We start from the raw sequence: 27842 nt of genomic DNA on the forward strand, positions 1-27842 counted from the left end.
TAAAAATACTAAATTTGGACTTTGAATACAGTGTTTCTTGATAACACTGTTGTCATTGTCACTCGCTTCTCCGTTGTCATTCAGAATGCCAAATTACTTCGATAAGTTCTCCAGACGCCTCGTCGCTTCTCGTAAAATGGACAAAATACAGCGGAGCTACAAATTATTTTTTGGACCTACGAGTAATAAATATGACAGACACTGTGGCTCCTGTCGTGGTGACGTTATCTGCGGCCAGCACAGAGAAATTGGTCCAGGGCCTGAGACCAGGAACACAATATAGCGTCACGTTGAAGGTGTTCCAGTTCTACTATGTGATGTGTTTGGATACAAACGTGTCGTCAACAGGTTAAGAAAACATCCCCTCATTTTCTACAATATATATAGTCAATCGTTTAATTATTAGTCATTTTGAATTGTTAGTCATTTGTATATTCGTACTGCCTTGGAGCAGCTCTGAACATGTCCTCAACCAACCTTTCTCATGTCATAGTTCCCACATCAACTCAGTTAACCATCTCAAAGGCATTATCAAGTTCCTCAATCCAATTGGAATGGGCGCGCGTGCTCACAGCGCCGCGTTACTACCTGATCGTGGAGTCGAATAAGACAGGAGAACGTTTCAATTTCACCCACACCAATCTGACCGCTGTAGTCACAAACTTACAGCCATCAACGCCTACGACTGTACCGTCTTCACCGCAAAACTCCGCTGGACTCGGAGCGAGTAGCAGAGTGAGAACCATCTCTACCTGTAAGTATTGAATATGAACTGCAAACAGCTCAAAGTTACTCATAATGCAATGCGGATAGGCCTAATTCACACACAAACAAATCGTTGAAATAGGCTAAGTCAAGTCGCAACTACCTATAATTTCATTAACTAATTAAACAGAAATCAACATCAGTTAATAATACTATTGTTTCACCTTTTAGTGGTTCAACCCCCCGCGAGCTGCTCCGCGGTGCAGACTGGAAAGCGGTCGGCTCTTGTCAGCTGGCAGCCTGTGAACAAGGTTCTGTTGTATGAAGTGAAAAATCACGAACTTGGTAACAAATATCACATCTGTGACAAACGTGTCGGCAACCCAACTGGACCTACAGAACATACTGCCATGTTCATCCTATCGGATAGCAATATCATCCTACAATGACTTCTTGGATCCAGGAGAACCTAGAAATTATGTTTACACCACAAACAGTGAGTTGGTCGTGGCCTAGTTAATTATAGGTCTAGTTCATTATGTGGCGTATTCGCACACGAAATTCTCAACTATTAGAATAAGACTTTTTATGTCTAACAAAGTTTAATGAAGGCATTCAGTTTACTAACTTTGAATGTGTTTTAGAACTGAGCCCAGTGACGTCCATATCGGTGGACTACAGCTGTTCCACCAGCTCGGCCTCGGTCTCGTGGGATGGAGTGTTCGCGGCAGACTCATACAAGGCGGAGGCAGTGGAGAGCAAACGGGACGGTACTGTCCTGCACAACGCAGGGCACCAGCTGCCAGATCGCGGGGCTGGGATGTGGACAGAGATATGTGGTGCACGTGATTGCCTTGGCGGACAGCTGCGAGAGCGCGCCAAACGCCACCACTACCTTTAGTACAGGTGAGATAGGGCTGAACGTGAATCCCTCCCATCCGATTTTGAGTTTAAACAACCTCATGTTTTAAGTAGGTTAAATATAGAGGAAATTCGAAGAATGGTTGTCTTTTGACTCTTGAATCTAGGCTTGTCCTAGAACATGAGAACTCCTATGAGCTCAACATTGTCTTGTTTTCTGCAGCCTATTTAGAGCAAGGCTGTGGTCTACATAAAATTCAATACCTCACAAAAACCAATAGAGGTTTAATCTTCAACATCAGGGCGTTTTGGCCTGAATTTTTTTTGTGTGGAGAGGCATTGATTATTGACCTAATTTCCTCCTTTCTTTGTCATCCCATATCCTTCCCACCTCTCCCTCTCCCCCTCTCTCCCTCTCCCCCCCTTTCTCTCTCTCTCTCTCTCTCTCTCTCTCTCTCTCTCTCTCTCATCTCTCTCTCTCTCCTCTCTCTCTCTCTCTCTCTCTCCTCCTCTCTCTCTCTCTCATCTCTCTCTCTCTCTCTCTCTCTCTCTCCTCTCTCTCTCCTCTCTCTCTCTCTCTCTCGCAGTACCCTGTTCCCCAAGAATCTCGCTCTGTACCGAGAGTGTGCCAGCAACGTGATCATCTTCTCCTGGGCGCCCACCAACCACACCTCCTACTACAGGGCCAAGGCTGTGGACTCCCGGGGCGAGACGATGGACTGCATGACCAAAGAGGACCTCCTGCTTCTTCACAGACACGGTCTGCGGACGTCACTACACCTTCTCAGTGTACTCTGTCAGCGGGGACTGCAACGGCCAGTACAGCCCGGCTGTTTCTGTCAACACCGGTAAAAACCCACGGCTGGTTCTTCTGTAAACAACCTTTTTTCAGCCTTCCCACCTTTGTGCCAACAGGTTAATTAGGGAGGACACCCTCTAGTGGTTCATTTCTGCACAGGAGAGTGTGGAGAACCTTTAGGTGAAAGGCTGGCTCCAGTTACACTGTCAGCCTTTTTAGGCCACAGCTGAATAAAGGCTTGACTGGTCTGTGGAAAGCTTTGGTTGATAACAAGAACAAAACAACGTATTGGCACTCAACTACTCACGACTACGACTATGACATGGCGACTAAGAAACCTCTGTGTTCCTCCTCAGCGCCTTGCCATGCCGAAGAACGTGATGACCTCGGCAAACTGTTCGTCGGACGTCCTGACCAGCACGTGGGACTCTGCGGACGGCGCACTGTCGTACGCGGTGGAAGCTTGGGGGAACAACGACGACCGCAACCGCTACAACTGCAGCTCCGCCGACAACAGCTGCCCTCATCCGGAACGTTCTCTGCGGAGAGAGTCTCACCGTACACATCACGGCTTTTGACGACGAGTGCCCCAGCTACAGAACGCTGGGACAGGTGGCCGAAACCGGTGAGGCCTGTTCTGTTCGCTGGCTGTTATAGTAGGCTGATAATGTCTGTGCGAAAACGACGAATCTACGAGTGCGGAAAATCATTGCGCAGACTTTCGTATTGGTGGGGGGGATGGTCACCTGAATGGTTTCTTCTCTCTCGGCAGTTCCTTGCGCTCCTAAGAACGTGTCAGCAGCGATGGAGTGCGGAGCTGACTCCATCACCCTGACCTGGGTCGCCTCCTCCAGTGCCGTGTTCTACATCGCCACGGCGACGGATGATGCCGGCGTGGTCCGCACCTGCAACGCGATGGCAAACGAGTGCAAGATCAGTGGCCTGCGCTGCAGCTCCAACTACACTGCCTTTGTCATCGCCACCAACCTCAAGTGCAACAGCTCAAAGAGTGAAATAGTGTCTGTGGAAACAGGTATGTGTCTGTTCAGAGCCCTCATCAAGTCAGGGTTTGAACTCTGATTAAACCGATAAAACCGGCGGTTTTATACCGATGTCTATGGAAACTATAACATGTGTCTCCCAACTTTCCATCCTCTCCTCTCCAGCCCCATGTCCGCCGAGCCATATTGAGGCCACGCTGAACTGCACAACCAACAGCGCTCTGATCGTGTGGCAGGGCGACCACAGCATGGCGTCTTACACGGCCACCATGGTGGACGCTTCCGGAGGCCTCCTCAGCTGCAGCACCACCAGAAACAACTGCACAGTCACCAGCCTGAAGTGTGGCCAGCTTTACGCTGTCACCGTGGCGCACCACGACGGCATCTGCCCCAGCATGCCCTCCAAGCCCGTGTCCATGGAGTCAGGTAGATACCTCCCGCTCACAGAGGGGCGTGAGGCATTCGTAGGGAGCTCACGTCGTGGTGTTGGACATTGGAAGACCAACTGTCACTTTAGTGGGATGTTTACAGGTTGAAATTGGGAGAGATGGTTGCCATTGAGACATCAAAACAAACCCCTTTAGCATTCGAACACCCTACTTCCTGTGCACGGTGGAGTAACACTACTTGACTGCAATAACATCCCTATCTCTCCTTCCTGTTTTCCCCCCAGTGCCTTGCGGCCCAGCGAATGTGCAAACCAGAGTGAACTGTGTTACCGGGACCCTCGCGGTGAGCTGGAACGCGTCCAAGCGCGCGGAAGCTTACTCCGCCGTCATCGCCGGCGGCAACGGGCAGCGCGAGTACTGCAACACCACGCAGACCAACTGCACGTTCAACACCCTGACATGTGGGAAGGAATACATGGTGACGGTTATGTCTGTCAATGGCACCTGCGTCAGCATGCCCAGCAAGCCCGTCTCAGTCAGGGAGGGTAGGTAGAAAACCTCTTTGTTTCAGCGCAGCCGAATCCAAACTCACATATACTATATACAGACAAACCTCCAAAGTTAAGACCTCGACGGACTGACTTACTTCCTGGTTCCCTGGTATAACCGGTGCGTGCTCTCCTCTCCCGTCAGTGCCGTGTGTGCCCACCAACGTGACGGCCGTGCGCACCTGCGGCGCGAGCTCCGTGGCGGTGTCCTGGGCGGGCGGCCTCGGGGCCAGGACCTTCACCGCGGTGGCGTTGGGCGGGAGCGGTCACCGGACCGAGTGCTCCTCCAACCTCACCAACTGCGTCATGGCCGACCTGCGGTGCGGCGAGGTGTACGTCGTCAGCGTGATGGCCGTGGACGTCAGCTGCTCAAGCCTGATGAGCAGAGCGGTCGGCCTGGCGACAGGTGATTGGCACGAGTTTTCGTAAAACTTCAAATGTTGAATTGAACGTTGATAAAGAGCAAATGCTTTGACAAAGAAACATATCTCTTGAATATGAATGGATTGAGACCATTTGAGTGAGCTATTGACAGATATTAGGAGTGGACCACTTTCATGGTTTTAGAGCCCATGGCTAACTGTGTCGCTAACCCAAACCTCCCATATCACCCGCAGTCCCTTGCCCGCCCACTAATGTCACCGGCTGGGTGGACTGTGCCACGAACACCGCCTCCCTCACCTGGGACGCCAGCCCCAACGCCGCGGCCTACACTGCCAAGGCGGTGGGCACGGACGGCCACACTGTGCCCTGTGCCACCGCCACCCCTGGCTGCCAGCTGGCCGGCCTTCGCTGCGGCCAGGCCTACGTCTTCACCGCCGCCGCCTCTGACGGCAGCTGTGACAGCCCCAACAGCCTGCCGTTCACCCAGCAGTCCGGTGAGGCCCGGCTTCCGTCCTCCTCTTCCTGTCACCTTTCACCCTCTTCCTGTCACCTCTAACCCTCTTCCTGTCACCTTTAACCCTCTTCCTGTCACCTTTCACCCTCTTCCTGTCACCTCTAACCCTCTTCCTGTCACTTTAACCCTCTTCCTGTCACCTTTCACCCTCTTCCTGTCACCTTTCACCCTCTTCCTGTCACCTTTCACCCTCTTCCTGTCACCTTTCACCCTCTTCCTGTCACCTTTAACCCTCTTCCTGTCACCCTCTTCCTGTCACCTTTAACCCTCTTCCTGTCACCTTTCACCCTCTTCCTGTCACCTTTAACCCTCTTCCTGTCACCTTTAACCCTCTTCCTGTCACCCTCTTCCTGTCACCTTTAACCCTCTTCCTGTCACCTTTCACCCTCTTCCTGTCACCTTTAACCCTCTTCCTGTCACCTTTAACCCTCTTCCTGTCACCCTCTTCCTGTCACCTTTAACCCTCTTCCTGTCACCTTTAACCCTCTTCCTGTCACCCTCTTCCTGTCACCTTTCACCCTCTTCCTGTCACCTTTCACCCTCTTCCTGTCACCTCTAACCCTCTTCCTGTCACCTTTCACCCTCTTCCTGTCACCTTTCACCCTCTTCCTGTCACCTCTAACCCTCTTCCTGTCACCTTTAACCCTCTTCCTGTCACCTTTCACCCTCTTCCTGTCACCTTTCACCCTCTTCCTGTCACCTTTCACCCTCTTCCTGTCACCTTTAACCCTCTTCCTGTCACCTTTCACCCTCTTCCTGTCACCTTTCACCCTCTTCCTGTCACCTTTCACCCTCTTCCTGTCACCTTTAACCCTCTTCCTGTCACCCTCTTCCTGTCACCTTTAACCCTCTTCCTGTCACCTTTCACCCTCTTCCTGTCACCTTTAACCCTCTTCCTGTCACCTTTAACCCTCTTCCTGTCACCCTCTTCCTGTCACCTTTAACCCTCTTCCTGTCACCTTTAACCCTCTTCCTGTCACCCTCTTCCTGTCACCTTTAACCCTCTTCCTGTCACCTTTCACCCTCTTCCTGTCACCTTTAACCCTCTTCCTGTCACCTTTAACCCTCTTCCTGTCACCTTTAACCCTCTTCCTGTCACCCTCTTCCTGTCACCTTTAACCCTCTTCCTGTCACCTTTAACCCTCTTCCTGTCACCCTCTTCCTGTCACCTCTAACCCTCTTCCTGTCACCTTTCACCCTCTTCCTGTCAATTTTAACCCTCTTCCTGTCACCTTTAACCCTCTTCCTGTCACCCTCTTCCTGTCACCTCACCCTCTTCCTGTCACCTTTAACCCTCTTCCTGTCACCTCTAACCCTCTTCCTGTCACCTTTAACATCTACATTACATTTACATTTAGTCATTTAGCAGACGCTCTTATCCAGAGATAAGTAAGTCACAGTAAGTACAGGAACATTCTCCCCGAGGCAAGTAGGGTGAAGTGCCTTGCCCAAGGACACGTAATTTTCACTGTCGGGAATCGAACCGGCAACCTTCTGATTAATAGCCTGAGGGTCTTTACTGTGTGCTTGTGTCTCCTGTGCCCGTTCAGCTCCCTGTGCCCCACACGGTGTGACGACCAGCCTCAACTGTAGCAGCAACATCCTGAGGGTCAGCTGGGGACCGGACTCCGTTCCCCTGAACTACACCGCCACCGCGCTGCCTGGGAATGGTACTGCACTGTCCTGCACCACCACGAACACAGGCTGCGAGGTGAAGGGGCTCCTGTGTGGGCAGCAGTACAGCGTCACAGTAAAAGCAAGCAACAGCAACTGTACCGGACCGAGCAGCGCATCGCAAACAGTCCAGACAGGTGTGTTCTCCAAGTTTCCCAATCTTAGGAAAGTCTAGAAGAAAATAAAACACTCAAATATGTTTTGGGGACTGCGTCACCTTGCTTGTAGCTAAACACGACCCTTCTCTCTCCCCCCCAGGGCCCTGTATGCCCACTAACCTGCAGGGGCACGTGGGGTGTTCCTCCAACACCCTGCTGGCGTCCTGGAGCTCTGCTCCCGGGGCTCTGACCTACACGTCCACGCTGACCAGCTCAGACGGCCTCTCCACCCCCTGCTCTTCCACCGACCCCTCCTGCTCATTCCCCGGCCTGAAGTGTGCTCAGAAGTACAGCCTTTGTGTGGTCGCCAGCAACAGCCAGTGTAACAGCTCCACCAGCGCTAGCCTCGACGTGACAGCCGGTAAGCTAAAGGAGGAGACCTCTCTCTCTCTGTGGGGATACCCTTAACCCTTGTGCTGCCTTCGGGTCACATGACCCAAAGGTTCACAACGAACCATTGCTGTGTTTTCCCAATTTTACCCAATACAAAAACAAATATTCTTTTAACCTTCGCAATGTGGGGGGTCTGAGACAGCCCAACGGTTAAAAGAAAATACTTCACTTTGTTTTTGTATGCGGTAAAAGGCTTTTTAAAAGACCCCCACAGTTTTGATTGAAATGTCCCACCCACGTTTGAAAACAAACCTACGCCTCTGTGTAGTACTATAAAAAAAAACGGTCCGAGCTCACCCGTTAACGATCTGACCTTCGACCCCTCCAGCACCCTGTGACCCCAAGAACGTGACCGCCCGCCTGCAGTGCGTCTCTGGCGCGGTGTCCGTGTCCTGGGTGGCCAGCGCAGGGGCCAAGGCCTACACGGCGGTTGCTCAGCTTAATGGGAGCAACGTCGATTCCTGTACCTCCACCCTGACTTCCTGTGACCTCAGCCAGCTGAGATGTGGGAATAAATACACAGTAATAGTGCTGGCTGGAGATGGGACCTGCAACAGCACCACTCTGGCCTCAACCACCGTACAAACAGGTAAACAGACACAGTAACAATATTCGGTTACACTATATATGGCTACAATTACTGTATGTTACACAGGAAACTGCCTAGAAGGAGGGAAAATATTTGTACAAAATGTATTTTACAGCACATAGGCTGATTATCAAAAGCAATGATTAAACCGCATAATGCACACTTAGCCTTTTCACCTTCCGGCACTTTCTCTATCTGTGACCCCAGCCCCCTGCCCTCCCGTCATCCAGAATCACACCCTGGACTGTTCCACCAACCGCGCCTCTGTGTTCTGGGCTCTGAGCAAGGACGTCGTGGGCGTCCTCATCAATGCCACCTCCGCCTCTGGCCACTCTGCATCCTGCCAGTCCAACAGCACTTCCTGCGTGCTCACAAACCTGCTCTGTGGACAGAACTACACCACGCAGGGCTTTTCTCTGGGCAGCCAGTGCAACAGCAAACCCAGTGATGCGTTCCAGATTGTCACAGGTACGCTACACCGGACAAAATATGAAATATTAGATGGCTGTCATTGATTTTTTTTTGACATAAACTGTAAACTTCTTGTCTTCCCCAAGCCCCCTGCATCCCAGCTAATGTCAAGGCCCAGTACACGTGTGGCACCAGTAAGGCTGTGTTGAGCTGGGACGAGACTCTGGGAAGGGACAGTTTCTACGCCCTGGTGACGTCCGGGAACCACTCGGAATCCTGCAGGACAGCGGGGACCCAGTGCTCCATAACCTCCCTGAGATGTGGTCAGCTGTACAACGCCACAGTGTACGCCATCTCTGCACTCTGCAACAGCAGCCAGCCAGGGACCACCCAGATACAGACAGGTAGGAGTGACACACACACACACACATACACACACACATACACACATACACACACAGACACACATCACAGACTGAACCAGTCATTTGGAAACTTGGAAATGCCTTTTTAAGTGCTGTTATATAATCACTTCACCCCTTCCCTCCACCCTCCTCTCCACCTCTCCCTCAGCCCCCTGCGCCCCCCAGGACGTCAGTGTGTCTCTGGTGTGTGCCAACAACACGGCGGTCGTTACCTGGCTCACCAGTCCTGGGGCCGTGCGCTACGACGTGCTTGCCGTCGGCAGAGACGGAGACAGCAAGACCTGCGCCACGAACGGCACCAGCTGCACCCTCAGCGGCTTGCCGTGCGACAAGACCTACAACGTCACCGTCACGCCCTTCTCCCCGGCCTGCGAAGGCTTCCAGAGCACCGCGTTCAACTTTACTACAGGTGAGCAGGACTTGGATCTAGGAAAAAGACAGAAGAAGTTACAAGTTTCGAACGTTTCCTGGTTGTAATCGCGACTTTCTTCTCGCGACTTTTTCTTACATTTACATTTAGTCATTTAGCAGACGCTCGTATCCAGAGCGACTTACAGTAAGTACAGGGACATTCCCCCGAGGCAAGTAGGGTGAAATGCCTTGCCCAAGGACACAACGTCATTTTGGCATGGCCGGGAATCGAACTGGCAACCTTCGGATTACTAGCCCGCTTCCCTCACCGCTCTGCCACCTGACTTCTTCCCACTCTTCTTCCCAGGTCCCTGTCCTCGTCCTGCAGTGCAGGTGTCTCTGACCTGCACAGGTAACGTGGGCTCTGTGTCCTGGGCCTCCGGCTCGGCGGGTGAGCTCTACGTTGCCACGGCGACGGGAAGCCAGGGCCACGCCTACAACTGCTCCACGAACGGGACCGGCTGCTCCTTCGGTGGCTTGAACTGTGGCGAGACCTACACCGTCTCCGTGGTGACCGTGAAGCTGGGTTGCAGGAGCGAACCCAGTGCGCCGGTCTCTCTCACGGCAGGTGAGAGAGAGGAGAACCTGAAAATATAACTGCACAAACTCAGCACTTCCCCTTCCTTCAACTCTCATCCCTCCCTCTCTCTCCCTCCCCTTCTCTCTCTCTCCTTCTCCCTTTCCTTCTCTCAGCAATCTGTCCACCCACCAACCTGGCTGGTGTGACAGCCTGCAGCACCAACAACCTTAACATCACCTGGGCCCCGAGCCCCGCCTCCTCCGCAGTCACCTACTTCCTGTACTCCCAGAAACAAGGAGGAGTCAATGCCACCTACACCATGGCAGGGACATCGAAACTCATCTCTGGGCTTCAGTGTGGCGAGCACTTCACCTTCAGAGTGTCTGCCCAGGACTCCAAGTGCACCAGCGGCCTCAGTCCAGCCATAGAGATAGACACAGGTACTGGACACAGGCTTTATCAGCGACAGCCTGATAAAAAAAAAACGCTTCAATTCCTGTTCATTTGCAATCAATCAGTGTCAAGAAGTTGCCAAACCTTCATCTCGATCTCGTCAACAGCTCCCTGCGCACCCACCAACCTCACGGCGCAGTCTAAATGCGGCACCACCAAGACCGCCCTCGCCTGGAACCCGAGCGACGGCGCGGTGGCTTACGTCGCCACGGTGACGGGCCCTAACGGGCGCCTGGCTTCCTGCGTGTCCAACAACGCTTCCTGCTCCGTGGCGTTGGACTGTGGGCTCACCTACTCGGCAGCTGTGGCAGCGTCTACCACCACTTGCAACAGCACCGTGGCACCCAGCATCCAGTTCGACTCTGGTAAAAAATTAATACAAAAAAAAAAAAGATAGAAAAAAAAAAGAGTGAAATAATTAATACAATACATATTTTATATAATTTTTATATTCATAATAACAAATAATTAATCAAAAATGTGGATTTGAATATTGAATGATAATGGGTAAGAACATAGAAATCCTTTGACGTTGTCGTGGTGTGGTCTCACCACCTCTCTCTCCCCCTCCTCCCCCACCACAGCCCGGTGTCTGCCCAGTAACGTGACCTCTCTCTCCCCCTCGTCCCCCCCCACAGCCCGGTGTCTGCCCAGTAACGTGACCTCTCTCTCCCCCTCGTCCCCCCCCACAGCCCGGTGTCTGCCCAGTAACGTGACCTCTCTCTCCCCCTCGTCCCCCCCCACAGCCCAGTGTCTGCCCAGTGACGTCGCGGCCCAGCTGCCCAGCTGCACGGCCAACACTTTTTCCCTCCAGTGGAAGGCCAGCCCTGGCAACCCTTCCAGCTACACCGGCCTGGCGATCGGCAGCGACGGTTCCCGCTCCACCTGCAACACCAGCCTCACGGCCTGCACCATCCAGAACCTGAGCTGCGGCACCACCTACAGCCTCGCCGTCACCACCTCCAGCTCCTCCGCCAGCTGCGGCAAAATCAACGATACGGACTACAAGGTCCAATCAGGTACGAGTGCCGCCCGCCGCCGTTTCGGAAGCCACGCCCCGTGGAAAGTTGGCAGTGAAAGTTCGATCTTTTGAGTTTCTGACCCCTTCCCCCCCGGCCCCCCTACCTAGCCCCCTGTAAGCCGACGAGCCCAGCCGTGAACCTGGAATGCAGCAGCAACGCGGCGCAGGTGACGTGGCAGAACACCGGGCCTGACCAGCTCAACGTGGTGTCGGCTGTGGACCGCCTGGGCCGCAGCAAGACCTGCAACAGCACCGGCTCCAACTGCACCTTCACCCAGCTGGGCTGTGGAGAACAGTACACCCTCAGCGTGGTGGGGCAGAGCCAGAACTGCACGAGCGCCCCCAGCACCACACTGAACCTGCTCACAGGTGAGGTTGAACACGTACAAGCTGATACCGGCACAGCAATGCGATACCGTCGTAAAAAAAAAGAAAGAAAAAAACGGTGTCTATTTAACTATCATAGCTTGTAGCTAGCTTGGGTGCTACATACGTCATGATTCAAGAACCCCCCCACTTCTCTGTTCCAGCCCCCTGCGTCCCCACTCAGGTCGAAGCCAACGTGGACTGCGAGAACGGCATCACCATGGTAACCTGGGACCAAGCCCGCGGCGCCCTCCGCTACACGGTGCTGGCGGAAGCCAACGGCGGCGGCCACAACGACACGTGCGAAAACACGGACACCATCTGCATCTTCTCCAGCCTGCGCTGTGGCCAGGTCTACACCATCACGGTGCTGGCCTATCACGACAGCTGTGGGAGCCTGGCGAGCCAACCAATCACGGCGAGCACAGGTAAACACTAGGGGGTGGGGGGAAAAATCGATTCACATTTGAATCTCGATTAAGTCTTCTAGCGATTCACATCGATTCACAAATGTTAAAATTATTTTTATTTGTATTTTTTATGTCATTTCTGTATTTTAGAAAAAAAAATGAAGATTTTTTTTGGGGGGGGGATAAAAAATTGCAGAAAATCGTGAATCGATTTTTTTAGCGATTCGTGACCCCAAGAATCGATTCGAATCGGATCTTGAAGTACCAAAAGATTCCCACCCCTAGTAAACACACAGGGACCGAAACCTAACCGTACACAACCCGCCGTCATCCCTACACTCGGTGCGTCATAGAAGAATGTGATGGTGCTACTGGGCGTGACCTCCAGGTTGTTTTTGTTGTGGTCCATCCAGGTCCCTGCCCCCACTCTGGCTTCCAGGCCTCCCTTGACTGCAGCACCAACACGGCCGTCCTGTCCTGGACTCCTGGCCAAGGCATCGTGTCTTACAACGCCACGGCCGAGGACTTCAACGTTCCTCACCTGCGGACCTGCGCCACCAACGGCTCCTCCTGCAACATCAGCGGGCTGCAGTGTGGGGAGAATTACAGGATGAGCGTGAGGGGGGAGGGGCTTAAGTGCTTGAGCCCCTCCCTCGAGTGGCTCAATATAAACACAGGTAGTTCGCTGTGATAAAACAACGCTCATTTGTGACGTTGCTAGGAAACTGTTACAGATAAAATTTTGATTTTGACAATGAAAAAAAAATAAAAATAACGTGTAAAGTATTTTCTTTGACATCCAGCACTGGCTAACCTTCCTTTCATCCCCTTGCCCTCTCCCTAGCGCCTTGCCCCCCTACCCAGCTCAAGGTCCTGTCCTCGTGTGACTCCAACACCATCTCAGTCTCCTGGGTGGCATCAAAGGGCTCGCTCTCATACATGGCAGTTGCCGAGTGCACCCAGGGCCAAAAACGGACCTGCAACACCACCAGTGCGACATGTAACATCACAGGACTGGTGTGTGGACAAGAGTACAAGGTCTACGTCGTCGGTTTGGATGACGGCTGCGCCGGGGCCAAGAGTAACATCTATGTCCTTCACACAGGTAGGTGCCACAGTCTGACCTCGCACTAAGCACATCACCCCCCAGGCCATCGCCTTCTCCCTTCACGTTCGAAACGCCCGTCGAGACAGCCGGGTCACATTTACATTTTACATAACATTTGGTCATTTAGCAGACGCTCTTATCCAGAGCGACTTACAGTAAGTACAGGGACATTCCCCCCGAGGCAAGTAGGGTAAAGTGCCTTGCCCAAGGACACAACGTAATTTTTAGCACGGCCAGGAATCGAACCGGCAACCTTCTGATTAATAGCCCGATTCCCTAACCGCTCAGCCATCTGACACCCTCCCCCTCTCTCCCCTAGCCCCCTGTGTGCCGGCGAACGTGCAGAGCCAGATGGACTGCCGGGCCGCCGTGCTGAACGTCACCTGGCAGCAGAGCGGCCAGACTCAGCTCTTCCACACCAGCGTGCAGAGCAGCGCCGGGACGCGGAGCAGCTGCGCACGGGCCGCACTCGGCTGCGTGGTCCCCGACGTGCAGTGCGGTCTCAACTACACCGTGGTGGTGCTGGCCTCCTACGAGTCCTGCAACAGCTCCCAGAGTGCCTTGCAGCAAGTCAGGGCAGGTAGGGCTCTCCTTCCAGTCATAGAAACGCTCTCTGGCCTATTTGAAGTGAATTACATACATAGCAGGATTTAAAATCTTCTTCTTCTTTGCTTCTTCTTTTCTTCTTCTTCTCTTCTTCTTTGCTTCTTCTTTTCTTCTTCTTCTCTTCTTCTTTGCTTCTTCTTTTCTTCTTCTTCTCTTCTTCTTTGCTTCTTCTTTTCTTCTTCTTTTCTTCTTCTTCTCTTCTTCCTGTCAGCTCCATGTCCTCCAGACGCGGTGAAGGTCGTGGTCAACTGCTCCACCAGCGTCGCAGCGGTGACGTGGAACAACAGCGTCGCGGGGGTTCTGTACACGGCCACGGCCGTCTGCTCCGGCGGTCGCCTCTTCACCTGCAGTGCCCCGCAAACCGGCTGTAACCTTAGCAACCTGACGTGCGGCATGGAGTACAACGTCACCGTCACCCCGTCACGAGGGGGCTGTGTGGGCGCTGACAGCCCGGTCCAGCGCATCAGAGCAGGTCTGGGATCAGTAACGCTCACAGATCAGATCAATCTGTCATCACATCAATCCGTTTTTAGTCTAATACTAAGTGTACTAATAAAGTTATATAACATACACTGCTCTAATGGTTGTTTGTTTGTTGTTGCCGCCAGCTCCCTGCATCCCCCGCCTCACCGAGGTGGATGTTGACTGTCTCTCGGACTCGGCCTGGGTGATCTGGGAGCGCGCTGCCGGGGCAGAGCTCTACGTCGCCGTGGCGACAGACCGGACGGGGACGACCTACACGTGCAACACAACCGACAGCTCGTGCGCGGTGCCAGAGCTGCCGTGCGGGCAGAACTTCACCTTCACCGTCGCGGCCGCCGACCAGCAGTGCTCCAGTGCGCCGAGCAACGCCGTGGTTTCTGAAACCGGTGAGGAACTGGAAAGACACGCAAGCACTCGTAGCGCCTTTCACCTCAATAACAAACAAACCAAAAAGTTATTTTTGTCATGCGTTGTGATGGATATAAATATGAACACGGCGTACGCTTGTCTCTCGGCCAGCGCCCTGCCCGCCTCAGGACGTGGAGGCGGACATGAGCTGTGAGAACGGCTCGGTGGCGATATCGTGGGCGGCCAGCACGGGCGCCGTGGCCTACACTGCTACGCTGGAGCGCACCGATGGACAGACCACCTGCTGCTCCGCCCGCGGGACGCAATGTGACATCACAGGCCTCCCGTGCGGCAAGATGTACGTGCTGATCGTGACCGCCGAGGGGCGCACCTGCAACAGCTCCGAGAGCATCGGCAACATCGTCCGAACCGGTAAACACAAACAATGCAACTCGTGATGGGGGGGGAAACAACCATTTTTAAAAGCCAACCCAACACCATTTACACACACCAAAGTTCTGTTGAACGGATATATTAACCATGTCATGACCCACAGCGCCATGCACCCCCCAGAAGCTAGAGGGCAGTGTGACCTGCAGAGACAACGTGGGCAGCATGAACTGGACCAGCAGCCGCGGGGGCCAGCTGTACACCGTGACCGCCGTCGGAACTGACGGACATGTGGACAAGTGCTCGTCTTTCGAAAACACGTGTGACCTCACCGGCCTTCGCTGTGGGCAACACTACACCGCCGCCGTGGTGGCCAATGACAGCACGTGCAACAGCCCTCCGAGCAACAAGGTGGACCTCAGAACAGGTGGGTACACACACACACACAGGTACACACACACGCACACAGGTACACGCACACACACGCACTCACACAAACACGATAAACCAGATGTTTCCATATATACATACATCAACAGACTGCTTTCCACACGGGCGACGCAAACTAACTAAAATCCACATCACAAACTGTCTCTCTGATCCCCCCTCCAGTTCCCTGCACGCCGGACACCGTGTCCGCCACGGTCAGTTGCCAGGACAACTCCCTAAAAGTGTCTTGGTCGACGAGCCGGGGAGCCGACTCCTACACGGCGAGCGTGGAGGACGGCAACGGCAGCGGCACCACCTGCCAGGCCATGTCCGCAGGCTTCTGCAACATCAGCGGGCTGAGCTGCGGACAGCTCTACCACGCCAGCGTGGTCGCCTCCGACGGATATTGCAGCAGCCCGGTCACCGAGCCCGTCGTCGCACCCTCAGGTGAGCTACTCAGATGGTTAGACGTCGGCGGAAAGCCCCGCGGAGGATCACGGGTGGGGAGCGCTGAGGTGCTGGGGCCGGTGTGACAAGCAGCCGACGGAACCTTCCTTTGAGACACAGCCGTTAAACTTACTCTTGCCTCTTTTGTTTTCCGTCTTCTCCTTCATCCCCTCAGTCCCCTGTCAACCCACTCAGATCAGAGCTGAGATGGACTGTGAGAGTCGTGTAGGCATGCTGACCTGGTCGATGAGCGCCGGAGCCGTTTCCTATAGAGCCACGGCCATCCCTCAGCTTGGCCAATCGGTGACCTGCGACACCAACAACACCCACTGTTACCTCGACGATCTCGCCTGCGGGGAGGAATACTCCGTGTCTGTCGAGGCCCGGGGGGAGAACTGTAGCAGCGTGGGTCACATGACAGGAACACTCATCACTGGTGAGCGCCTCACGTCAAAGAACGTGTCCCAACACATCAAATAGATACGCTCCCATCGAATCGACAAATATCGGATTTCATCCCTTTTCTCCTGACTTCTCTCCTGCTCAGAGCCCTGCATCCCTCTTTACCCCACCACCACGTACAGTCTGAACATCGCCCAGGTGAGCTGGGACAGGAGCAAGGGGTCCACCTCGTACAGGGCCGAGGCGGTGACCGACCAAGGCGTGACGTCCTCCTGCCAGACCAGCGACACCTACTGCGCCCTGCATGACATAGAGTGCGGCAAGGTCTACAACGTCTCCATCACCGCCAGCAACGAGATCTGCCAGGGCGTGGTTACTTCTGACTCGGTCAGTCTGACCACAGGTGAGAACACCCGCCACCACACACACACACACACACACACACACAGGAGGATATTTCTCCTTCGAACCCTCCGCCTCAACAACCCCTGGAATTACACACTTACAGACACGATACAGTTTCCGGCAGGTTCTTTGTGTCAACCTTGCCTTCACCGTCCCACCCGCCGTGTGTTTCCCCTCAGAACCCTGCCCGCCCAAAAACATCCAGGCGCGCGTGCACTGCGGCACAGACATGGGCACGGTGTCATGGGAGGAGAGCGAGGGCGCCGTGGGCTACGTGGCGAAAATGGAAGGCCGCCGAGGAGACTCTCTGTCCTGCAGCACGACCGGGACCTTCTGCAACGTGACGGGGCTCCACTGCGGATCCACCTACCTGGTCACGGTTTTCGCGCTGGGAGAGATCCTCAACAGCAGCGCCTCCGCCACAATCCTGCTGACCTCAGGTCAGTCTCAGGCCTCCGCCCACTCCAGGAAGTCCCTCTCGGCTTTTGAACTCGACAGATCTGAGACCCAGAGTGGAAGACGGGAGAGCGTTCTTGACAGGGGTTTACGGTACGAATGAGCATGTTTCTAACCAGGAGCCCCTTCTCTTCCCCCGCCGTTAGCTCCCTGCGTGCCCGCCAGCGTTCAGGCGCACGTGAACTGTGCTAACGACAGCGCCGCGGTCACATGGGCATTCAGCGATGGCGCCGACTCTTACACGCTGATGGGCACGACGGGCGACGGCTTCCAAGCGTACTGCGCGACGACGGAGAACCACTGCAACTTGACCGGGCTAGCCTGCGGTCAGAGCTACAACCTCAGTCTGACGTCTATCAACCAAAACTGCCAGGTGGAGAGTCCTACTGGGGTCAGCTTCAGCACACGTAAGTCGGCTCTGCTGCTCCAAATCATCGAGACCAGGTCTGTATCTGATCCTTACTGAACCCACTGACCCCTCACCCATGCCCCTCTGACCTCTAGGACCCTGCGCCCCCCTGAGTGTGGGCGTGGAGTTTTTGTGCGGAAACAATACAGCCACCTTGTCCTGGAAAAAGACAGAGGGGGTGCAGCTCTACCGGGCTAGCGCCACCCCCAGTCTGGGAGGACCGGTCAGGTACTGCAACTCCACCGGCTCCTCCTGCACGTTCCCTGGGCTGGACTGTGGAGAGACCTACAGGTTCACCGTGACGGCCTACAACAGCCTGTGTCAGAGCGAGAGCAGCAACAGCGTGGAGGTCAAGACAGGTAGAACAACTTCCAAATAACCTAATTTCTCTCATCTTTACTCGTCTTTCCTCAAAGCACTTTCAAACTTAAAGAGGGTTTGTTTGGACCTAAGTAAGTCCTAAACCGTCTCTGTCATTTTACATTTATTACATTTACATTTAGTCATTTAGCAGACGCTCTTATCCAGAGCGACTTACAGTAAGTACACAGACATTCTCCCCGAGGCAAGTAGGTTAAAGTGCCTTGCCCAGGTATACAACGTCATTTTTGCACGGCCGGGAATTGAACCAACAACCTTCTGATTAATAGCCCGACTCCCTAACCGCTCAGCCATCTGACTCCCTGTCTTAGCGCCGTGTCAGCCAAGCCAGCTGGTGGTCGAGGGCTCCTGCAGCAACGAGACGGTGTCTCTGAGCTGGGCCGGGGCCAGAGGGGCCTCCGTCTACGTGCTGACGGCCGCGGGGGACCTGGGATACTTCACGGCCCTGCAGACCAACGACACCGCCCTGGACCTGGTGCTTCCCTGCGGACAGACCTACAGCTTCACGGTCACGGCCGAGGACGAGCGCTGTGGCAGCCCTGCCAGCAGCACAGCGCGCTTCAAGACCGGTACGAGAGCGTGTGTGTTGCCTGCGTCCATCCAGTCAAATCCTAGTCGTTTTTCTCGCTATAAAACGAACTGCTTTCTCGCCTCCAGCCCCTTGCATCCCGTACGGCGTGACGACCTACATCCAGTGTGAGGCCGGCCTGGGCGCCGTCAGCTGGGGTACCAGTGACGGGGCCGAGTACTACACGGCGATCGCCGTGGGAACGGACAGCCTACCCCTCATGTGCACCACCAACTCCACCAACTCCACCACCTGCACCTGGGACAACCTGCTGTGTGGGGACCTGTACGTCGTACACGTCATCGCCAACGATCACCTGTGTAGCAGCTCTCCTAGCAACAGCACCAGCATACACACAGGTAAGCACTTCCTGCCAGCAACGGCAACTGTCATTCATTCCCTGGTCTCTGGACTATTCCATACTGTAGCCTGCGTGTTTATTAGGGGTTGGGGGAAAAAAATCGATTCACATTTGAATCGCGATTCAGTCTTCTAGCGATTCACATCGATTCACAATTGTAAAAAATTGTTTATTTTTTTGTTATGTTATTTTGTATGTATTTTTTGTATCAGCATTTTTGGGGGATTAAAAATCGCAAAAAAACGTTAATTGATTTTTAAGCGAATTGTGACCCCAAGAATCGATTCGAATCGTGAGGTACCAAAAGATTCCCACCCCTAGAGTTTATATATGTTTTGACTTCACTGATGTCTGTTGCAGCTCCTTGCGTGCCCCAGAACCTGACGTCGTCAATAAACTGTGCCACGAAGGTGACCACTCTCCAGTGGCTCCCAGGTCACGGAGCAGATCTCTACGTGGCGACTGCAGAAGCCGCCAGCGGCACCCAGGTGGCGCAGAGCACCAACGACACCCGTGTCGCCTTCTCAGAGTTGACGTGCGGCCAGAGTTACTCCCTGTCCGTCCAAGCGGTGGATTCGGTGTGTAGAAGCGTCTTCAGCCTGCCTGCGCATCAGGATACAGGTACGTCTGAGCTACACCCAATGCCACCCGCCTGACACACAGGACAAGCCCTTTCAATCTCTCGCTTGGTGTACCAATAAGCATTTGGACGACAGATCAATCAACATGGAAACATATCCCCTCATCTGTATACCCCCCCCCCCCCCCCCCTCAACTCTTCAGAACCCTGCCCCCCCACCTCAGTCTCCAGTGTCATGGACTGCCAGACCAACATCGCCGTGGTGTCATGGGGGGCGTCTCCGATGGCGGATTACTACACGGCCACCCTCAAGCGTAGCGACGGCCAGACCGACACCTGCATGTCCAGCAGCCTCGAGTGTGGCACGTCCCAGATGACCTGCGGACAGAACTACACCGTCACCGTCACCGCCTCCAGACAGCTGTGCCAGTCCAACCCCAGCCCGGAGAACACGCTCCACTCAGGTGAGCGGGAAAAACCTCAGACTGTCTGACTGTCAGCCTGTCTGTCAGCCTGTCTGACTGTCAGCCTGTCTGTCAGCCTGTCGGTCAGTCAGTCAGTCTGTCAGCCTGTCTGTCAGACTGTCAGTATGTCAGTCTGTCTGTCTGTCTGTCAGTCTGTCAAGACTGTCTGTCTGTCTGTCTGTCTGTCAGACTTCAGTCCGTCCGACCGTCTGTCTGTCAGACTGTCTGTCTGTGTCTCATCCACAACCCAACAACGTCCCAACTTCCAGAGGCTGACACCCTTCTTTCTGTCCCCTCTCCTCTCTCCAGTGCCCTGCGTCCCGACAAACGTTGTGGCCGTGATAAACTGCTCGGACAACACGGCCCGAGTGTCGTGGAACGCCAGCAAGGGGGCGCTGTTCTACGTGGCCACGGCGGAAAACGCGCAGGGCGGCCTGTCGACGTGCGAGAGCGCGGAACTCGGCTGCACCCTGACCAACCTCACCTGTGGAGCGCTCTACACCGTCAGCGTTGTGGCGAGGGACAGCAGCTGCGGCAGCCTGCCTAGCCAATCAGCAGAGGTTCAGACAGGTACTAAAACACACCTCGCGGTGAAGCTATAACTTCATATCGACGACTAACGAAAAAACAGAGATGGTGTCGTTCTGGAACAGATCTCAAAGCCTTGGTAGAACGCTTATCTTTGCACCTGAATGTAACCTCGTTATCTGAGCGTTCCCCCCCTGTTGACAGCGCTCTCCTTTCCCGTCTCTAGTCCCCTGCACCCCACAGATCCAAGACGTCGTCCTGGACTGCTTCCTGGACTCGGCCCAAGTGGTCTGGTCCCATACTGTGGGGAGCCTGGCCTACACGGTCACAGCCACCGGGGGCGCTGACGAGTCATCCTGCCGCACCAACAACACCAACTGTGAGCTGCTGGACCTGACCTGTGGCCAAGTGTTCACGGTCAGCATGGTGGCCTCCGACGGACAGTGCGACAGCTTCCGTAGCTCCAGCCGGGAAATGACATCAGGTCAGTGGAGAAGAGATTGCCTTTGAATTGTGTTCAGTTGTGATACGTTCTACACCATCTCACTGCTGTCACTGTCAATTGAACTGCTGCTCATGATTGTACTCGTCCCACCCCCACCATTCTGCTCTCCTCTCTCCCCCTCTTCTCCCCCTCTTCTCCCCCTCTTCTCCCCCTCTTCTCCCCCTCTTCTCCCCCTCTTCTCCCCCTCTTCTCCCCCTCTTCTCCCCCTCCTCTCCCCCTCCTCTCCCCCCCCCCCCCTCCCCCCAGTCCCCTGCCCCCCCGAGCAAGTGGTGATCTCACTGGACTGCTCTGCTAACTCTGCCCTCGTGGCGTGGAAGCCCAGCCAGGGGGCGGAGTCCTACAGGGTCCAGGCCATCGGCGTGCAGGAGCACGAGACAGGTTGCGAGACGACCCAGAACAGCTGCCTCGTCCCCGATCTCCTGTGCGGCTTCACCTACAACATCAGCGTGGTCGCACTCAACGGAGAGTGCAACGTGTCGGAGAGTAACATGACCCAGCTGCAGTCAGGTGAACTTGGACTCTTTGACCCCTAACCAGGGTGCGAATTACGGGGGGGCTTGGGGGGGGTTTGACCCCCCTAATTAAGACTTGGACCCCCCCCCAAAAGAGGTCAAAACAACAGGTCGGGGGGGTCAATACAATTATATATTGTTCTTACCTGTAATCATAAATATTACTTTACGCCCTGGAGAAGAAGTTGACCCCCCCATTGTTATAAAATTAACAAAAATGACCCCCCCGATTGTCATTGTATAATTTGCACTCTGCCCCTAACCCTATGTTGTGTTATTGTGTAGCTGTGTAGTTTATGCATAACTGATTGCAGGTAGACAACATGCATGAGATGCAAGCAGTCTATTAAATCTCTCTCTCTTTCTCTCTCTCAGTGCCTTGTGTACCTAACCACGTGGAAGCCACTACAAATTGTGCGTCCAATGTCGTGTCCGTCTCCTGGGAGCCTAGCAACGGTGCCACCTTATACACCGCGGTGGCGTCCGGCAGCGGAGGCAACAAGCTGTCGTGCGACACCATCGACACGGTGTGCATATTCGCCAATCAGCAGTGCAGCGGGTCGTACAACATCACCGTGAGCGCCTCCGACCACGCGTGTGCCAGCGCCAACAGCACGGCGACGCACGTGAACACAGGTGAGGTCACGGAAGGCGACATCACTTCCTGTACTCTCGCCACACTTGGTACAGTCCCTCTCTAACACTTCCTGTACTCTCGCCACACTTGGTACAGTCCCTCTCTAACACTTCCTGTCCTCTCGCCACACTTGGTACAGTCCCTGTCTAACACTTCCTGTCCTCTCGCCACACTTGGTACAGTCCCTCTCTAACACTTCCTGTACTCTCGCCACACTTGGTACAGTCCCTCTCTAACACTTCCTGTGCTTGTGCAGTGCCCTGCAAGCCCCAGAATGTCACCGCCAAGATGGAGTGCACCAACAACACTGGGCTGGTGTCATGGGAACGAGGAGTGGGCATGTCCTCCTACCAGGTGAGCGCTATCGGACCGGACGGCCACCAAGTCCATTGTGCCAGCAACGCCACCAGCTGCCGGCTACCCAGCATGCACTGCGGCCAGCTGTACAACGTGACGGTCGCTGCTCAGGATGGGACCTGCAACAGCAGCAGCACATTCCTCACTCTGCAGTCCGGTACGTGCGCTCTCACAGGACCCACTCACTAAGAGCAGAGGACTAGAGAGAGAGAGAGAAAGAGACCTGTGAAACATTTACATTTAGTCATTTAGCAGACGCTCGTATCCAGAGCGACTTACAGTAAGTACAGGGACATTCCCCCCCGAGGCAAGTAGGGTGAAGTGCCTTGCCCAAGGACACAACGTTATTTGGCACGGCCGGGAATCGAACTGGCAGCCTTCAGATTACTAGCCCGATTCCCTAACCGCTCAGCCACCTGACTCCCATGCTCACGGCCTCTCCCTCTCTCCTCCCTCTCTCCTCCCTCTCTCCTCCTCCTAGTGCCCTGTAAGCCCACCAGCGTGAAGGCTGCGCTGCTTTGCAAGCCCAACGCGGTGGCGGTGACGTGGGAGCGGGCCAGCGGCGCTGCCTGGTACCAGGCGGTGGGCGTCACAGCCGACGGGGGCACCCAGGCCACATGCAACAACAGCCTGACATTCTGTGACCTGACCGACCTGCCCTGTGGACAGACCTACAACGTGACTGTGTTTGCCAAGGACGAGGCGTGCAGTAGCGTGCCGAGTAGCAGGGCCAGCTCCAGAACAGGTGAACACGAATCCTCCATGCTTGAGTGGCACGTTGAAACAATGCAAAAATATTAGTTATGAGCTTTCTTTATGGTTTAAACAAGCACATTTGGCTGCCAATACAGTAAGAAAACTCCACTTGATAAGATGTCTTAAAATAATGCGTAGTTTACTTCAATTAAGTCACTAGATAGGCCATGTATACTAGCAAACAAGTCCAACTAGATGTAGAATCAAATGAAAGATGATCACTCTCAGACGTACGGTTTCTGCGGTGCACCAACCTCTCTAACGTCCCGCCCCAGCTCCCTGCCCTCCCCAGAACGTGACGGCCGATGTCCGCTGTTCCCAACACTCCGTGATCGTCTCGTGGGCGCCCGACCCCGACGCCGACTACTTCGATGCCGTGGCCCAGGCCAGCAACGGGGTGATCCTGTCGTGCAACACCACAGGCACCAGCTGCACGATTCTAAACCTACTCGAGGGACACGACTACAATGTCAGCGTCGCCTCCATCAGGGGCGACTGCAAGGGCAAATGTAGCCTCCCGATCAGAGTCTCCACAGGTATGAAACACCCCAGTACAGACTGTTCTGTCACGTCCATGTGGCCCAAAAAAATAAAAATAACGAAATATTGGTCGAATTGACGCTTTCGTGTGTGTTGAGTTCTTATTGGACTATTTTATTTCTCGTATCTCGTGTCTTTCCTTCTTCCTCAGCCCCTCTGCCGCCCACCGGGCTAGAAGGGAGTCTGGACTGTGTGACCAACTCAGCCTGGATGACATGGCAGCCGTCGAGCGGCGCTCAGACCTACACAGTGTTGGCTGTCGGGAGCGATCAGCAAAACCTCTCCTGCACCACCTCCACCCTCACGTGTAACATTCCCAACTTGGCCTGCGGCACCAACTACACCTTCAGCGTGATCGCTTCCAACGCCTTCTGCAACAGCACGCCGAGCAACATCGTCCACTTTCAAACGGGTAAACGCCTCGTCGTGCTCTGTCGCATCCCTAACGTGACCCTCTTTCACGCCGACAGCCCCTAGACCGGGGGTGGGCAATCCTTGTCCTCAGGGCACCCCTGTCCTGCATGTTGTAGATGTTTCCCTGCTCCAACACACCTGATTCAAATAAATGGGTCGTTATCTAGCTCTGTAGAAGCCTGGTAACGAACATGCATTTGAATCAGGTGTGTTGGAGCAGGGAAACGTCTAAAACATGCAGGACTTGAGGACAGGTTTGAGAACCAATGGCCTAGACCCTCTCCGTGACCTCGCTGCGGGTACGCGACTCACGCAAAGCTCCACTGTGTCTTGCCTCCCAGGTCCCTGTGCCCTCACCCACATCACCATCCACACCCAGTGCAACAGCAGCACCATCCTGGTGGGCTGGGAGGCCACAGAAAACACCCCGCTGTACCTGGTGACGGCCGAGGGCCAGGACCGCAGCCTCATCTCCTGCAACAGCACCTCCAGCTCCTGCCTGCTCGCCAGCGTCCTCTGCGGTATGCAGTACACCATCATCGTGTCGGCCTCCTCAGACAAGTGCAGCAGCCTGAGGAGCCCGCCGCAGAAGGTCGTCACAGGTCAGAGTTCGCGTCTGACGCGCCCCCTACGGAGCTAGGTTGCTAGCTCCCTTCTCTCTGGCTCTGTTCTGGATCTAGTCGATCTAGTTCAATGCTAGCTCAAACTCTATAATCAGTATCTCTATTCTCTTGCTTAATTCTACCTCTTCTGGCTGTATTTGAGTTCTATTTTATCTAGCTCTATCATATCAAGCTCTATTCTTGTATCCCTCCCTAATCTTCGACGCCTGTCCCGTGTAGAGCCCTGCACCCCCAAGAATGTGTCCATCGTGCCGACGTGCCAGGACAACAGTGTGACGGTGTCCTGGCCTCTCTCCGTGGTGGCCACGTCCTACCTGCTGACCGTCACGGGCCGAGACGGCGACCTGCGCACCTGCAACACCTCGGTCAACAACTGCAGCCTTGGCGAGCTGCACTGTGGCCAGCCGTACAGCTTCAGCGTGACCGCCAGCACCGTCAACTGCACCAGTCAGCCCAGCACCGCCGTCACTTACAGGACAGGTAGCTACGAAGACAAAAACTAATATTTTCCTTCAAAACGTGGGACATAGGTTTGTTTTTTAAATGTGGGTGGGACAGTTAGGGTTAGGTTTTGAGGAAATTCAAATAGAATTTTCTTAATAAAAAAAAGTGACAGATTTGCCTTTTTCAAAAAGTGGGTGGGTCGTGTACCATCTACATCTGATAAAACCTACACCTCCATTTCCCACGTGTCTAACGCCGATCCCTCCCTCTCTGCCAGTACCCTGCTCCCCGACTGGCCTGCGTGTGGAATCCCAATGCAAGACCAACTCTGCGGTGCTGTCGTGGAACGCCACTGAGGGGGCGGAGCAATACTACGTCCGCGCCACGTGTGGCGCCGGCAGCGTGCTGTACTGCAACAGCAACACCACCTCGTGCACCATCGGGGGCCTGTGGTGCGGAGCCGTGTACAACTACTCCGTGCAGGCCTCTGACAGAGCCTGCAACGGCTCCCTCAGCAAGCCCCTGCCTGCTGGAGCAGGTAACCCTGTCTACTCACAAACCACAGACTTAGTGAGAGCTTGCGCACTGGAGACATGGCAAGGGACTGAAAGCGTCACCTAGCTCGTCACACACACCCCATTGCGGACAGAGTCTGTACGTATAGGGATGTTCAGTCAATAGCAACCAGGGGTTAGTTGCATAAACTTAGTTTAAGACTAGTCCTAGCCTTAAACAGTCTTAAATTGTCAGGTTAGACTAGTCTTATTAAACCTGTCTGTTGTATAAATAGTAAGACTGACTTAATTTGGGATGTTACAGGTCACTATAGCGACCAGGTCTAACATCATCCTTGTTCTCTTTACACAGTCCCGTGTCCCCCTGCCACGGTCACGAACAAGGTGAAGTTCATTGGCCAGAACTTTGTGGCTCGTGTGTCCTGGAGTGCTGTCGTCTGCCCCAACGTCACGTACCTGGTGGAGGTGACAGGGCGTATCCAAGACGACCCACAGGCCCTGTTGACGGTCTCCTCCTATTGGACAGAGATCCAGTACTTTGAGATTCCACTGCCCTGCAGCACCTCCTTCAGTCTCACGGTGCGTTCCAGGAACTTGGCCGGCGAGAGCAAGCCCTCAACTGCTGTTGTGGGGATCACAGGTAAACAAGGTTGCGATGTAGAAAAAGAAATGCTACGGTATTTATCAAAGAATAACCATGACAAGCTGGTCTATTACAGCAAAGTCAGGCTGGAAATGATGTTTCCCAGCTGGGGGTGTTGGCTATGAAGGGCGGTCATGGCTGAGGTGAGTGAGATTGTCGGAAGTTTAATAGCAGGTATCTCTAAAAACGTGCCATTTTCTTTCCAGGTCCCTGCCCTCCTCCCGATGTCGAATTCAGGGGTGACAACCAGACCTCTATCTTGTCCTGGGGGGCATCTGTGTTGGCCGTCAAGTACACCGTTTACGTGACCGCCCCAATACGAACACAGGTGTGCGTCACTCCAGAGCTCTCCTGCAACCTGACCAACGTAAGCCCGAATGTCGTCGAGGTGACGGCCAGCAACGCAGCTGGGGAAAGTGTCCCATCAACAGTCACGGGTGAGTTTGGGGTCGTAGGGAGGAAAAGGGCATGACTCAATTATTCACCATGCATTTTCACGTGACAAGCCTTACGGTTTTGAGTCGATTTCGAGCTAACTAGGCTCTCTTAACGATTCCTTTTCCAGCATTAAATCGCAGTAGGAGAGATCTAAGGGAAAGTGAACTGTTTGCTGAAATACATCAGAGCGGTGAGCACACGATAAATTACGTATTACTGTTCTCTTCGTGAATTATGTAGCCTACAGCAGTAGCCATGACAAACAAGGACATATCAACAATTAAAAAATTATTTAAAAAATTTAAAATATTGTTTATGCTCTCTCCAGAGGAGCTGTCGGTCCCTGAGGTGAAGGTTACCACGGTAACAGGAGTGTCCCTGTATGTGGAGTGGGGGCCGGTTAGGGGCGCTACGCACTACACCCTCGTCGTCAAAGAAGACATTCCCACCAGGCCACATCGGGAGGTGATGGTTGTCTACAGCGAGTTTTCCATCGTGAACGACCTAAAACCCTCCACCATATATTGCATCCTCCTCTCAGCCAAGAACGCGCGCACACAGAGCTCGTACTCCACGCCTCTGTGTGTCACTACCGGCGTTCCTCTGTAAAAGGCTTCTACCTTATCGAACATTACGACACGAAAATCTGTGACTTTCTCCTGTCATGGAGGTGCACTCCAACTGAAATGGCTTGGAGACTATAACGAGTCACTGATTTGATATAAAAGCGTAAATAAAATCATAACAACATTATATTTTTTGCTATAGATTATTTCACAGAAACTATGTTTTAATTCTGTTGAAAGCCATCATGTAACGTTTAGGATATTGCATTCATCTGAAATATGTTTGATTTAACCAGATGAGTATCTACTGATTAAGCTAAACAATCTTTGACTCACTGCTAGAATTAGATTTAATTTCCTTCATTGTGGTTGGTAAGATAGCAGCATGTATCATATTAATGTGTAGTTCTTTCCAAAAGTATTGCTACAATTGTTCTGCTATTTATCATAAATGCTAATATTTTTGAGATGGGCAACAACAAGATTATTTCTGTT

The 27842-nt window shown here is 53.8% G+C and overlaps 2 protein-coding genes and 1 long non-coding RNA gene across 3 annotated transcripts; all 3 read left to right on the forward strand.

The window, feature by feature from the left end:
• Positions 1–672: 672 nt before the first annotated feature.
• Positions 673–2386, forward strand: LOC134013037 (uncharacterized). Its single transcript, XR_009928669.1, has 4 exons — positions 673–754; positions 937–1201; positions 1350–1628; positions 2170–2386. It is a non-coding gene; the product is annotated as an uncharacterized LOC134013037 (long non-coding RNA).
• Positions 2387–2749: 363 nt separating this feature from the next.
• LOC134012720 (fibronectin type III domain-containing protein 7-like) lies at positions 2750–4732 on the forward strand. Its single transcript, XM_062452262.1, has 5 exons — positions 2750–2990; positions 3138–3398; positions 3532–3792; positions 4040–4300; positions 4449–4732. Exons 2-5 carry the CDS (start codon positions 3170–3172, stop codon positions 4730–4732), a joined length of 1035 nt encoding a protein of 344 aa, XP_062308246.1. The 5' UTR covers positions 2750–2990; positions 3138–3169.
• A 166-nt stretch (positions 4733–4898) lies between these two features.
• LOC134012721 (uncharacterized) lies at positions 4899–27390 on the forward strand. The gene is made up of 45 exons (XM_062452263.1): positions 4899–5181; positions 6752–7012; positions 7134–7394; positions 7755–8015; positions 8223–8483; positions 8573–8830; positions 9000–9260; positions 9570–9830; positions 9956–10222; positions 10343–10600; positions 10982–11254; positions 11365–11625; positions 11787–12050; positions 12446–12709; positions 12877–13137; positions 13460–13720; positions 13958–14218; positions 14355–14615; positions 14749–15009; positions 15134–15394; positions 15580–15843; positions 16019–16279; positions 16391–16648; positions 16830–17090; positions 17253–17513; positions 17611–17874; positions 18208–18465; positions 18554–18823; positions 19186–19446; positions 19609–19869; positions 20179–20439; positions 20624–20881; positions 21149–21409; positions 21790–22050; positions 22308–22565; positions 22890–23153; positions 23440–23700; positions 23856–24116; positions 24460–24720; positions 24961–25221; positions 25463–25723; positions 26053–26340; positions 26550–26780; positions 26909–26971; positions 27110–27390. The coding sequence occupies exons 3-45, from the start codon at positions 7142–7144 to the stop codon at positions 27388–27390; spliced, it is 11058 nt and encodes a 3685-aa protein (XP_062308247.1). The 5' UTR covers positions 4899–5181; positions 6752–7012; positions 7134–7141.
• The last annotated feature ends 452 nt before the right edge of the window (positions 27391–27842 follow it).

This window comes from Osmerus eperlanus, chromosome 26 (genome assembly GCF_963692335.1).
Source record: "Osmerus eperlanus chromosome 26, fOsmEpe2.1, whole genome shotgun sequence".
Classification (NCBI taxonomy): Eukaryota; Metazoa; Chordata; class Actinopteri; order Osmeriformes; family Osmeridae; genus Osmerus; species Osmerus eperlanus.

Coding starts and splice junctions, on each gene's coding strand:
- LOC134012720 (XM_062452262.1), top strand. CDS start 3,170: ATGGAGTGCGGAGCTGACTCCATCACCCTGACCTGGGTCGCCTCCTCC. Junction 3,399..3,531: donor AATAGTGTCTGTGGAAACAG/GTATGTGTCTGT, acceptor TCTCCTCTCCAG/CCCCATGTCCGCCGAGCCAT. Junction 4,301..4,448: donor GCCCGTCTCAGTCAGGGAGG/GTAGGTAGAAAA, acceptor CTCTCCCGTCAG/TGCCGTGTGTGCCCACCAAC.
- LOC134012721 (XM_062452263.1), top strand. CDS start 7,142: ATGCCCACTAACCTGCAGGGGCACGTGGGGTGTTCCTCCAACACCCTG. Junction 13,138..13,459: donor CATCTATGTCCTTCACACAG/GTAGGTGCCACA, acceptor TCTCTCCCCTAG/CCCCCTGTGTGCCGGCGAAC. Junction 22,566..22,889: donor ATTCCTCACTCTGCAGTCCG/GTACGTGCGCTC, acceptor TCCTCCTCCTAG/TGCCCTGTAAGCCCACCAGC.